At 40.0% G+C, this 14,830-nt stretch overlaps 1 protein-coding gene across 2 annotated transcripts in view; it reads right to left on the bottom strand.

Annotated features, from left to right (window-relative positions):
* LOC121300999 (ankyrin repeat and fibronectin type-III domain-containing protein 1-like) overlaps positions 1 to 14,830 on the bottom strand; it is a 271,767-nt gene that overhangs the window by 35,992 nt on the left and 220,945 nt on the right. For both annotated transcript variants that reach the window (XM_041230055.1, XM_041230056.1), the window contains one exon: positions 4,239 to 4,440. In XM_041230055.1, the coding sequence (XP_041085989.1) occupies positions 4,239 to 4,440 (202 nt within the window). The remainder of the gene's footprint in view (positions 1 to 4,238; positions 4,441 to 14,830) is intronic.

Genomic DNA, 14,830 nt, shown 5'->3' with positions numbered 1-14,830 from the left:
CAAATTAACATGTATTTATACTAAAGTAATACAAAAATGACTACAAAAGATTTAGAAGTGAGTAGTTTTTCGGGATTTACAATTATACTGTAAATCACTTTCACGAATCAGCCCCCAAATGTAGTCTCCCATCATGTTCTCGTTATACTGTCCATGGTAGCGGCGTTCAAAGTCCAGTATATCCTGGTGGAAGCGCTCGCCTTGCTCCTCCGAGTACGCTCCCATGTTCTCCTTGAATTTATCAAGATGAGCATCAAGGATATGGACTTTGAGGGACATCCTACAGCCCATTGTGCCGTAGTTCTTCACCAGAGTCTCAACCAGCTCCACATAGTTTTCGGCCTTGTGATTGCCCAGGAAGCCCCGAACCACTGCGACAAAGCTGTTCCAAGCCGCTTTCTCCTTAATAGTGAGCTTCTTGGGGAATTCATTGCACTCCAGGATCTTCTTTATCTGTGGTCCGACAAAGACACCGGCTTTGACCTTTGCCTCAGACAGCTTAGGGAAGAAGTCTTGAAGGTACTTGAAGGCTGCCGACTCCTTATCTAGACAAATTGTTTCATAAGGCCCAATTTGATATGCAGTGGTGGCATCAGCACCTTCCGGGGGTCCACCAGTGGCTCCCACTTGACGTTGTTCCTCCCCACAGAGAACTCGGTCCGCTGTGGCCAGTCCCGCCTGTGGTAGTGCGCCTTGGTGTCCCTGTTGTCCCAAAGGCAAAGATAGCAGGGAAACTTGGTAAAACCGCCTTGGAGACCCATCAGGAATGCCACCATTGCAGCCTCTTGATGCCATTTCAGAAAAATGCAGATATGTATCCACTTAGGCAGCTGGAACTAAACTGAACTGGTGGGCTTAAGGCCCCTGTATTTATACTAATATTTATATTACTGGAACGTTCTAGAAAGTTCTAGAAGTTACTCCAAGTTTACTCAGCACTGAATCTATCTGGAATGTTCTGGAAAATAGGTCAATTTCAAAATATCACTGTCCTGGTCACAAAAGCAAAGTTTGTGGGGAATAATAGTCATTTTCTATACTTTTGAGGCATAAGCAATTAGGAAATAACACTTACTACCCAGGAACCAAAAAAAAAAAAAAAAAAAATTGTTACACGGTGTTATTGTAAGTTGACATTGGTTTTATGTTGGGAAATATTTTTAACAAAAATAACAAACTGAAATATCTTGCTTGCATAAGTATTCAACCCCTGTGCTGTGGAAGCTCCCAGTTTGCACCGATGAAAGAAATTGCCCTAACGAGGACACAATTACCTTACCTTTGGCCTCCACCTGTGAACCATTAAAGTTGCTGTCACATTTTCTGGATATAAACCCCACTGTTGAAGGATCATTGGTAAGGCTGTGAATCTGAAGGAAAATGAAGACCAAAGAAAATTCTACAGAAGTTAGAGATAAAGTAATACAAATGCATAGATTAGGGAAAGGGTACAAAATAATATCCAAATGTTTGGATATCCCAGTGAGCACAGTTGGATCAATAATCAGGAAGTAGAAGCTGCATCACACCACCCAGGCACTGCCAAGAAAAGGCCGTCCCTCAAAACTCAGCGCTCAAACAAGAAGGAGACTTGTGAGAGAAGCCACAAGGAGGCCAACAAACACTTTGAAGGAGCTACAGAGTTCAGTGGCTGGGAGTGGAGTAATGGTGCACCAGTCAACCATATCAAGAGCTCTGCATAACAATAGCCTGTATGGGAGGGTGGCAAGAAAGAAGCAGTTACTCAAAAAGTGCCATCTGAAAGCACGTCTGGAGTTTGCCAGAAAGCATGAGAGTGACCCAACTGCGATGTGAGAAAAGGTTTTGTGGTCAGATGAGACCAAGATAGAGCTTTTTGGCCAAAACGCAAAGCTCTATGTGTAGCGCAAACCTAACACTGCCCATGCTTCAAGACACACCATCCCTACAGTGAAGTATGGTGGTGGCAGCATCATGCTGTGGGGATGCTTCTCATCAGCAGGGACTGGGCATCTTGTTACAACTGAAGGAAGAATGGATGGAGCAAAATACAGGAAAATACTGCAAGAGAATCTGCTTCAGTCTGGTAAAAAACTGAAGCTTAGGAGGAAATTCACCTTTCAGCAGGACAATGATCCCAAGCACAAGGCCAAAGCAACATTGGAGTGGCTCAAGAACAAAAAGGTGAATGTCCTACAGTGGCCCAGTCAAAGTCCTGATCTCAATCCCATTGAGAATCTGTGGCACTATTTGAAAATTGCAGTCCTCAAGCATCGTCCAACCAACCTGAACAACTTGGAGCAAATCTGCCAAGAAGAATGGGCCAAAATCACTCCGACACTGTGTGCAAAGTTGATACATACTTACCCCAAAAGACTTAAATCTGTTATTGCAGCGAAAGGTAGCTCTACCAAATATTAATGTGTGGGGGTTGAGTAATTATGCAAGCAAGATATTGCACTTTTTTATTTTTCTTAAAAATATTTCCCATCATAAAACCAATGTCACCTTACAATAATTGATTCTGAGTTTAAGTGTTTTAAAATAAAATATTGAACAGAACGAAATTTCAATGTATCATTTGTAATTCAGTAATATGAGAGAATTGGTCAGGGGTCTGAATATTTTTGCAAGCCACTGTATATATCCGTGGACCTACTTTCCCCCAAGTGTGCTGATAAACGGAGTTCCACTGCATGTATATATAAAATATATGCATCCTGCCTCTTTAAATTTGTTTAATTCGACACCATGTTTTACTCATATCTCATTCAATTGGTTTTAAAGCTCAGGTTATTCGGGATAAGAAGCTTGTCAGCAGAATTTTCAAACCGTGTGTGTTTTTTCATTCGAAACAACAAACTGTAAGGGGTTTATTATTGTTTTTGTTCACCGAGTTAATTCTTTACAATGTACATTTGTTAACATTTTTTATTTAAGCTACCGACACTACAAGCCAATACCTAAAAGTATAGTCAACAGCTTGTGCACAGTTTGTGGTTGGATTGTTTTTGTAAAAATAACGCTGTAGTTATTTTATGAATTCTTATTTCAATCGAACTATATGAGTTGTACCGAGTTTGTACAGTACTGTATACTGTAATTGATTCATTCACTGCAGTTCTTTCAACCGTTTCATAAGGACACTAAACTAAATATAAACTTGTAAATACTGTAATACTGTAAACATGTGAGTTCTGCTACTTATATGCATGTCAATGCTATGGCCCATGTGCACCTGTGGTTAACTCGACACCTTGGATAAGTCAACACAAAATTACATCCCCATGGGATGTGGAGTTAACCGAGGATGATTCTGTGTGTGTGTGTGTGTGTATGTGTGTGTGGTATATATACATATATAGCAAAGCGGAAACCACAGCTCACTAAGAAGAACATGAATGCTCATCTCAAGTTTGCCAAAAAGCACCTGGATGATCCTCAAGAGTTCTGGAACAATGTTCTCTGGACAGATGAGTCAAAAGTGGAACTGTTTTGGCTAACATGGGCCCCATTATGTCTGGTGAAAACCAAACACTGCCTTCCACAGTAAGAACCTTATACCAACGGTCAAACATGGTGGTGGCAGTGTCATGATTTGGGGATGCTTTGCTTCATCAGGACCTGAACGACTTGCCATCACTGGAGGAACCATGAATTCTGCTCTGTATCAGAGAATTCTACAGGAGAATGTCAGGCCATCCGTCCGTGAGCTGAAGCTGAAGCGCAGCTGGGTCATGCAGCAAGACAATAATCCGAAACACACAAGTAAATCTACATCAGAATGGCTGAAGAACAAGAAATTTAAATTTTTGGAATGGCCTAGTCAAAGTCCAGACCCAAACCCCATTGAGATGTTGTGGCAGGACCTGAAACGAGCAGTTTATGCTCAAAAACCCACAAATGTCACTGAGTTGAAGCAGTTCTGCATGAAGGAGTTGGCCAAAATTCCTCCACGGCGCTGTAAGAGACCAATAACTACAGGAACCGTTTGGTTGCAGTTATTGCTGCTAAAGGTGGTGTAACCAGTTAGAGTCTAAGGGGACGATTACTTTCTCAGGGTCTCTTTTATCTAATATTAGATTTTGGTTGAAGATATGATAACATTCAGTGCCAGAAATATGCAAAAATGCAGAAAATCAGACAGGGGGCAAATACTTTTTCACGGCACTGTGTGTGTACATATCCCCTTAGTTTCTGATACTTTCAATAACTTCATGTCCTTAGCCAGCTGCATCACAAATAGTTCCATCACTCACCATGCAAGACTTGCGCAGCCTCTCTTTGTCTCCTCGGCCAGGCAGCAGGCTGTCATCGAGGGGGGGGAGACCCACACGGAACTTCCCTGACAGGTTGCGGTAGAGCCGGCGGGCTGCGCTTGGCGAGGAGGGGGCTGAGCCCTTCTTGGAAGGGGCGAGGGGGGGGTCTCGCATCTGTTGGGTCATCTTGGGAGAGGTGGTCCTGAGGAGAGTGAATCACAGCTGAGTAACAAGAGAGCGTTTGGTACTTCAAGTCACTTGCTAGCACATGACTGGTTCCCTCCAAAGGAACTATTTTCATTGGGCAGAATCCAAGTGTTTTTAGAGGCTTCACCTTCTGAAACTATTTTGTGCAGCACTTCGTATCATCTATATTTCCTAACTGTTAAATATCCTATTATTTATGTCCTGTATAATACTATATTGTGGTTCCCGCTGAGATTATTATTTGTCATCCCTATTCACTACTGTCATTTTCAACTGCTACATAACAGCAATATCACTACTACACCAGAAAAACATCAAATCTACAATTCTTCTAATCTTTTTTGTATTTTCAAAAAAAAGAAAAACATTTTCCAAGTTTGACTTCTACCTTGCCTATGTGATCTGTTGTAACTAGTGTCCTTCACACCTCTGCAAGGCTAGTGTGTGATACAAAACCAGCACATTCCTCTTAATAGGTCTATTAAGAGATCCCAGGGGTGGACTCTGCATCTCCCAGTGCTATAAGATGTGAATAAAACTTCATTTCACCATTCAAGACACTGAAAAGGACTTTGAAATGTTTGTCACTGAATGTATTGTTCCCTTTAGCATGTATACACCACTGGAACTGCTAATTAAAATAATCCTTAACTTTTCTGAAGCGAGGTAAGGAAAAACCTAATTTACGTTAATTATGCCAATTCCCAGCACTTTTGATTATACCTCTTCCTTGTAGTCACACTCCAGTCATTAGACTTTTCCGGGTTGGTTATATCTTTTTTTCCAGGACAGTGTCAATTGAGATGCAACATCTTATTTACAATGATATCCTGGCACGCCACAATACACAGTCATAAATTACAAATAAATTACAGCGCACAATATATAAAAGGTATTATTAAATATATTTGTGGTTGTGGGAGGGTAGCAGCATGGTCAAGGCTAGCGGCGGGAGTAGCAGGAGACTGCAGTTCAAAGAGTGTGCTACACACTTTTATTATCAACAAAACAAACAAAATAGTTTAACAAAATCTAAATAAATCGATACGAAAGCAAATAGTATGTCTGTGCTGAGGCAGGGATCACAACTTGCTGCTCCCACTCCTTGTCCTAAACTAGCTCTGCTGGAGCTGACGCCCAGCTCCTCTTGTACACCACAACCTCAGGTCTGATTGATCATCAATGAATTAATTAGCACTTGGCCACCTTCCATACAAATCTTAGAAGGGAAAGGATTCTAACCCCATGTCATATTTAACACATACTTTATTTGTATTTTATACTGAAACACACAATATTTAGAAAATACATGTCCAGGGCCCTTGCCCTGCCACAGTGGTATCTGCAATTCTTAATATGGGTTAAAGAATAACTCCCTTTCTAGCCAGTGGTCTACCCACACTTGTAAAGTTGCTGATGTAAATGTCAACTTGAAAAGCTCTGCTAACCCCCCCCCCCCTTTGCCTCCTCCCCATAGAAGGCCTCAGGAATTCCATACAGACTGGATTTAAGGACACTGGCAACTTTTGTTGAGAAACATGATAGGACAAGGGTCTATAATATGAGAATTTTTCCATATAAGTCATGGCCAACAATGTAATATTTACTATAGAGGTAGTTTCACTTTTAACCCTTAGCGGGCTATTTATTCAGCGCTTGTCAGACGCATCAGGTCCAATTTATTTTCACACACTCTGTTTATTTTACATGCGCTGTTTAATAATTTTTTTTTTCAGAGTAAGTAAAAGGATACTTAGTACTATATCTCCAACCAAGCCCCACACCTTATTCGTTGTATTTTTCACATACCTCTTTATATACGTGCATACTGATAAATCCTCTCCTGATCACTCATTTTATCACCAAACTCATAAATAAAAAATACAAGTCATTTTTTTATTACTATAACATCTCAAACAGCTCTGCAAATGTCTGTGATATTCTTTGAGCGCTGGATGCAGAAGCAGCTATCTCCTTTGTGTTCATGCATGGGGCAACAAGATAAGCCCCTTTGTGTTTTCGGCTTCATTTGGCTCATATTGGTCTTACTCGGCCATTGAAAGGTTTTCTCTGCTTTTTCTAGAGAAAAAAATGACTAGAGACCTGTGCTTTACGTCTTTTTGATGATGTCGGACAGGGTCCGACAACGGACTAGAAAGGTCCGACATAGGACCGCAAGGGGGTAATGGAACTAACATATGATAACTTTGCCACATTCTTATTGTTTCCAAGCATATTGAATTTTATGTGGGCCCGCTTGTGCAATTTTGCTTTAAAGAAACAACAAAAGTACAGGAAAATAGAGAAAAAAAACACATGGACATATTTGTAGTAATTAAAATAAATAATAAATAATAAAATACATTTTTACTTAGTAATTCATATGGTTTTAAGCAATTCTTAGTAATGTTTGTTAACTTGATGAATATGAATATGTTTAATTAAATGTATCCTCAATATATTAAGTAATTGGACTCCCGAGTGGCACATTTGGTAAAGGCGCTCCGCATGGAATGCAGGATGCACCCGAGTCCAGGCTATTCCACTGCCGACTATGGACAGCGGCTAACCGCGCACCAGCGAGCCCTGTAGTCTGGCTGGGAGAGCCTGCGGGCTGGCCTGTAAGCATCACAAAGTCTGACCAGTCTCTTAAACCCCCAGTTCGCATTTTTTGTTGTTGGAGATATCCTGTAGAACCCAGTGTTATCCAAATGTTGACCAAGAAGAAAATCATCTGTTAGAGCAGAATTATATTCCACTAGAATCTTCAACTTGCTGCCCTGCAGCAAGCCAAACCCTAATGGTAACCAGGATGGCACTGGATTCTACAGAATATCGCCAACAACAAGGAAGGGCCGTGAATGCAAATTGTGGGTTTAAGAGACTGGTGGGACTTTGTGGTGTTAGTTTGGGTGTTAGAGTGAAGTTGCACATTTAACTGTTTTAACATGAATAAAGCAGTTTTGGTTTATTCTGCACATGACTTTTGTGTTGTGTATTTATTTTGCTTTTTTTTTTTTGGTGCCGATTTATGTTGAACAATTATAATCCTCATAATCCTGACTTAATTAGTTAAATATTTTCTTCGGCACCATAGGATAGGTTACAGAATTGGCACCCCAGATGGGACCCAAAAGCTCTCGACAACAACAAGGCTCCAACGTAGAAACGATCTAGGTTGGGAGATCAGGAAACTTTTGTTGTAAATTTAAAGCACAGACATACTTCAAGGCATGTCTGTCTTGTAACGTACTCCAGTTTGAACTGAGGAAGTGTCTTATATAATGAACAGGTGTTTAGACAAATGGCCTGATGAGAGAAACCTGCTTCAATCAACCAATCATTGGAATTGCTCAGTTGAGAACCTTATATTCTAAAATAGACCATTTCATACCAATTACATTAGGAAACGTAATAGTAAGCATAATGGCAATCATTATATATATATATATATATATATATATATATATATATATATATATATATATATATATATATATATATATACACACATACACATATATAATATATCTATATCATTTTTTTTTTTTTTTTTTTTTTTTTATTAAGTAATTTGTAGTATTGCTAATATTTAAGCAAGGCGGGGGTCACTTTTATTGGTCCTCTCCCACAGTTCTGAGCCACTGCTGACTAACTAGCCCAATCCTCCCAGAGTTGCAGTTAGGAGGGAGGGGCAAAAGAGTAGAGCTGTGAAAACCACATGACAGTCTGGAGGCCACCGAGGCCAGAGCTCCACTCTTTACTCAGAAACCTAAACAATCGCTGTACTCAAGTAATAACAGTGTTATAATGCTGTTTTATGCTGTACAATATGTTCTGATACCATTGGGAACTACAATACAAAAAAAAACCAATTTGAAATACATGAGCTTCAACTGCTTTATAAATACCTTGGCTTTAACCTTATTTCCCCCTAATACTATACCTAGAAATAGAAAATCAATAATTGCACACATTTTTTATTGTTTTTATTTTTATTATTATTATTATTATTATTATTATTATTATTATTATTATTATTATTATTATTATTACTATTATTACGAAACACCCATTGGTACCAGTAAAATAAAAAACAAAAGTGCTATTTCAAAGTGACATCTCCTGTATTCCAGTAAATGGTTAATACTTGCATGTGTCAGAGTCATAAGACCAGTAAAAGCCAGTGGGAAAATTGCAGACATGAAGCAAGCACCCAGACATGAATCTAGTGGGTGGCATTACTCACTGAGAAACAGGGCTCGAAAGTCAAGGCTGGTGGTTGCCTATCTCTGGGTAGGTGGGTGTTTGGCTGCAGGAGCTAGCTATCTATTCAGAAAAAAACAATACCAGGGATTAAAAACCTGTTTTCCCACCCAATTTAGAATGTTCAATTACCTTCCTTCACTGCAACTCCCAATAACAGCTCAGGAGATCCAAGTCAATTGCCTCTTTACATCAAAGCGTTCGGCAGTGGATGTCTGTGAACTACTGGCCCCAGGAGGACAAAGGCCAGCCCTACAGGTGTCAGCAAACATCGCACTGCGAGGACATGAACCTGTGACTACCTGACTCATCCTGCACACCTCGGGGATTCTAAGAAGTGCATAAGAATTGTAAAAGCTATTCTATAGATATACTGAAAAATGTAAATGTGACATACACAGTATGTGCACCTCTGCTGTATCACATTTGTTATGCGGTGACAATTATCAAACTGTGCTAGTCCAATCTATTTATTAAAAAGAAAAGTGGAATGTCATTAGCAGGGTCGAGAATGCATGTGTTTATGGTATTTATTTATTCATTATTTAAAGTATTTATACAGGAAGTGCCTGCTGAGAACAAAGCTCCTGTCCTTTGGAGTGTACTGTTTGCTGAGGCACTGAAAGAACACAGACAGGCTACATCAAACACCTGGTACAACTCAGAAAATCAAGAACACATGGCATCGCTCATAATCCAACTGCGCTCTGAGTGGAATTCCACGCGTTCTGCTGGATAACAAATAGATGTTTACTGCACGCTTAAAACCATGACAGCTTGCCAAAGTAGCTTTTTACAACCAGAGACCCACGATAAAGGACTAACTGTAAATATCAATCGTGATACCTTCTTTTATGATATATCGTATCGTGATAGAGGTATCTATCATTTGTATTGTGATACAAGACCAAAAGCATAACAAGGTTCTTCAATGAAGCATATATTATTACTATTTGTTTATTTAGCAGGTGCATTTATCCAAGGCAACTTACAGAGACTAGGGTGTGTGAACTGTGCATCAGCTGCAGAGTCACGTCTCACCAAAAAGACCTAGCACAAGGAGGTTAAATGACTTACACTGGGTCACACAGTGAGTCAGTGAGTAAGCCGGGACTTAAACCAGTGACCTCCTGGTTACAAACACTTTTCTTTAACCACTGGACCACACAGACTAACATATGTTTTACAGTTGGTATGAATGCATACTCTCCCTATGTAATTATTTTTTTAACAAAATAGTCTCATTAAATGAGCATTTGATTATTCATTATCTAAGTAGCCTATCAGGACCATTGCCTGTGTCATGACATGATATCGGGACCTGCACGTCACAATATGTATTGTATTGTTTGGGAGCTCTACTGAGGTCAGACAAACAAAAACAAACCAAAAAGCCACAGAAAACCAAAGAAAAAAGTTCTGAAAAGTCACCAGTATGTTATGGCTGAAACAGAAAATGATACGACGTCAATCTAAACAAGATGAAGAATATGCAGTATTAAGCAAAACCCAGAACTATCTTTAATCTAATACGGTACTGCATCCTTGCTATGAGTTTCTTTAAAAAATGCTCTTTTGAGACCTATATATAGAAAGTTGCGTATAGGGAGTTCTTGTGTTATCGAGGTGTCACGTGGTGAAGCAGCAGTCAGGACCTCCAAATCTCCAGATCACTTCCTCTCCTATTAGTCAGCTTCTCTCCACTATAAATCAGTAGTTTTATAAAACTATAAAACTGCAAATTGCAGCAATTAAATATATGATTTACTGCATATATGCAGTGTGACAGGGAGGAACCTGTCGGTGGTTCTTGTGAGGATGTGTGCACCTGAGACGTGTAACAGGAGACGCATTGCTAGCCAACCAATTAAGCAGGTAGGCTCACCTGGCACTGAGCTGATCTAGAGATCTGGATTGGCTGGGAGGCGTGCCTGGGGAGCCTGCGCGCAGCTCAAGAAGCATCTGCGCCACAGCTCAAGGCGACTGCACCGCCATGCTACACAGACGGGAGATTTCTTTACATCGAGGAAGAGAGTGTCCGCTCTGGAAGATAACTACTACAGAACCCTTCAACTGCAAGATGGTGCCTGTGATGGCTCTGCCCAGCCAGGACCGTCGCAATGACCTGGATTCTCTGGGAGGCCGGGACTTCAAAAGCATCAGCAGTAGGTTAGTTTAGGGGATGTTGAGAGAGGGTTTTGTAGTGTAGTAATTCCTGGATCGGGACGTCTCTCTTAATGAGACTAGCGTTCGCCTTGTGTGGCAAACTTTTATTTTTAGCTGTGGCAAAGTGGTTTATTGTAGACAGGTGCAGGGGTGATGCAGTGCGTGAAAGAACCAGACAGAGATCATTGTAATCCAGTTTTAGAAATGTTTATTTTATTTCCAGGTTTGGCGACCAAACAATAGTTCCCTGGCAGTACACACCAATGTATACAGTCCTGGGTATATAATAAGAACAGACAGTCCCAAATAACAAAAAATATCCATCCCACAATAATACCAACACGATCACCAGTCCTGGATCTGTGCAGTAGTGCTCGTGGTGGGTGATATAGATTTATATTTATTATATAATATATTATATTATATTATAGGTGCAGTGTTGTCCGGTTTCATGCTGGCCCGTGTTAACTGCCTGGTAATGTACAAGACAAGACGAGACAATTACAAACAAACAAACACACAACACTCAGGATTTTAGTTTTATATCCTGTGTACTATCCTTCTGGCTCTTACTCACTACAAACCAATGCAAAGGAACAGATTACGATTCTCTGTCACCCTGATATGCTGTCCTTGCTGGTTTGCACCCTCACAGGTCAGGAGGGAGATTTACAGCCAAGATTCATTGTATTTCTGTCACATTAGCTTTGTTTTATTTTGTTGTCAATTTAAATCTGACACTAGGGCTACCACTGCTGGTCCCCTAGTGGCAGCACCTATGTGTCTATCAAATCTGCACACCTGTGCAGCATGTTAACACCCAATGCTCTGTGTCTGACTTGTTACTATTCAGTGAGGACCCACGCAGGTAACATCCTGTTACATTCAGGCATTCTGGGAGTGAATGCAATATTTTTTCCTCAGAGTTGTCAACACTCCGGCAATCACTATTTTATTTCTTCTCTCCAGCGATCCAGTCATTACTAAATGTAACATATCGTCTCCACGTACTAGGCCCTTAAGCCAGGTATTTGCTGACAACTTGCTCCCCCAGACCAGTCCCCACTGCCTGGAAGAGAATGTCTGCCGCCACCTGCCAGCAACCTCCATAAATCAAGATTAACTACACAGCAGTGTAGGGATGTGGTGATAAAGGAGTTTTGATAATCTGATATTGCTGGATTTAAATAACTTTTGTCTGTAATTGAAAAGATACAGGGAAAAGTACTTTTCAAACTGAGACTGATAGATAATTTAATTACATTAGTCTTACCTGATGTGCACTTCTATTTAATATACAGGTCTCAAATGTGCACTTTTGAAAGAAACACACGCTATATCAAACAGGCATTTTAAAAATGATTAACTAATGATATCTGGTATACTACAGCAAGCTCTGTTTGCAAACTTTACTTTCAGCTAGTCTTGCACTACTTGGTCATTCCATCAACTGTCTCTACTCCTTCCACATCTATTCTCCTTCCATGCCTTGACCCAGCAGATACAGCAGAGATGTAATGAAGTAAAACTACCAGAAAGTCCTGCAAACTAGGAGCTTTCTTTAACCTAGTGTGGAACCAGATGGCATTACTTAAAATGAAAATAGTGTTTGCTATGTTTCTTTCAAAACTGCACATGTGAGATAGCATACAGAGGTGCACAACAGGTATGATTATGGCATTGTTCATTAGCTACAATCACTTGAATAAAACAAATACAAGTTTTTAACTTTAAGATAGATAGGAGTAGGTGGATATGTATGTTGTAGACAGACAGCTCAGTTATAGACAGATAGATAGATAGATAGATAGATAGATAGATAGATAGATAGATAGATAGATAGATAGATAGATGTTATAGACTAAATGTTGATATATAAAGGGTGTCTCTATCTGTTATTAGAGATTTTGTGCAGTTTGGGCTGCGAAACGAAAAATAGAAACAGTTCTTTTTGTTTGTTTGTTTGTTTTTTTTACTTGATTTCTTTATGTTCTGGAATTCTCACAAATCCTTGAAGATTCCAGAGAGATTATAAAAACCCATATTTATTGGAAATTCATACTGATCTCAAATATACAGACATCTCATAGACAGACAAACATACGCATCAATAGAAGACAATCTTATGCATGAAGAAAATACTGCGTGACTGGTGAGAAAGGGGGGTACAAAGGAGGTAGAGGGCCAAGGAGATAGACAGTGAAGAGATGGGGATATTGCAGCTCCCTAAATGTGGCTTGCAAAAGGAAATCCTGAAATCTGACTCTTGGCACCAGACTGACTGGCAGCAGTGAGGCTAAGGGATTGGGGTGGGGGTAGGAGTCAGTGTTACTGGGATCCACATACTTTCCCCTGTCAGGTCTTAACTGCTTATAGGAAACTGGGAGCCAAGTTAGCCCCATGACCTTAGGCAACAGACACATTGGGGTTGGTATGGAAACGCAACAAACTCCACAACACACAGTCAAGGCCACAGGCACCGTCCCTGTCTCTGGAAAGGACTAGCTAACAGTCAACACAGCAGAAGGCAGGCTTAGCTTCTGCTCTGGGGAAGACACAACGCTAACCTTTTCCCAGAGACCTACATATGCCACACAGAATCTATGAGACACTGGAGTCCCTTTTATTAGATGCGCCTGACAGACCTTTGTTTTATTTTTCTGTGGCATTCGTTGGGTTTGTTTTGTTGTGGACCCTTCCTCACTAATATATACAATTTGGGAAGTACTCGTTTATCACAGTATTTCTTTGGGTCATACTGTATAAAAAAATATTCAGAAACAGAACCATGGTTAGAGGTAGTCTAGGAGTTGACTTCTTTAGGAAGGTAAAAGCTACTGTACAAAAAAGGTCAACTACAAAAGGTAACTGCCCAGAAACTGATCAACAGTGGCTTTATTGTTGCTTGAATATTTTTAAGTTGCAGGTTTATTTACCTTTTCAATATTTTGCTTTCTATCTTTTGCTTTTTTTTTTCTTTTAAAAGCTGGACATTCTGTCTGAGAGTCCTGGGGTCACCCTGGTAGTGCCCTGCAATGCAGCTTTCTGAGCAGCAGATTATAGTTTGAAATGATCGCTAACCATGTTTCTGACTGTCATCTAAATAAGAATAATGAGAATAACTTCATTGCTATCGAGATGGACTGTTCCTCTTCCTTCCTGTTTACAGGCTCCTGGATTTGATTTGTTTGTATTTGCAAAACACTTTTCACAGTAGCTGGCAATAGAGTTTTAAAAGGAAACCATTCTTCTAACGATGTGACCTTTAGTTTCCTGGCAGAAAGGGTGAAGGAAGCCCAGTATTCTATATGTGCAACACACAGTGCACAGTGGGTAAATAATGATTGAAAGAACACACACACGGGTCAGGATTAAATATGCTGACCTTTCTCACTGCAGTAAAAGGTCACAGAGAATGTTTCATCCTGGGATTCTGTTTCCCCCAGCAGTCTGAACTTTTGTTCACAAAACAGTGTAAGTTAATTATAGGTTGAGAAATCGAGAATATACTGAGCTTCAGGTTGAAACAAGTATAGTGCTTCCTAATTAATTCGCAAAATTATAATTGCTGAATTTTGTTACTTCACAACTAGGCCACCATGAATACTTTTCTAATTCACACTAAACCTCACTAATTCAGCGCCCTGTAATGCTGTATGTCACAAACATACATCCACTGCCATAGTATACATTTAAAATTAGAGTGAAGATTCAGTGTTGGGATATATCCAAAACTGTACAAAGACATACAGAAAGACAATCTGAAGGGCAGCCTGCATCCATATACCCCAGATACATTACATATACATACATGCTGCCACTTCATAACACAGACGTTTTATTCAGCATTCATTTTATAACTAAATAAATATTAGGCCTATTACGTGGTTATCTTTCCTAATGTATTTACTTTTTTTGATGCATGAGGAGCTGTGGCTTTCTTCGGGAGACGA

Source organism: Polyodon spathula, chromosome 26 (genome assembly GCF_017654505.1).
Source record: "Polyodon spathula isolate WHYD16114869_AA chromosome 26, ASM1765450v1, whole genome shotgun sequence".
NCBI classification, from domain to species: Eukaryota; Metazoa; Chordata; class Actinopteri; order Acipenseriformes; family Polyodontidae; genus Polyodon; species Polyodon spathula.
The sequence above is the reverse complement of the archived record's forward strand: the minus strand, read 5'-3'. Positions and strand labels throughout refer to the sequence as shown.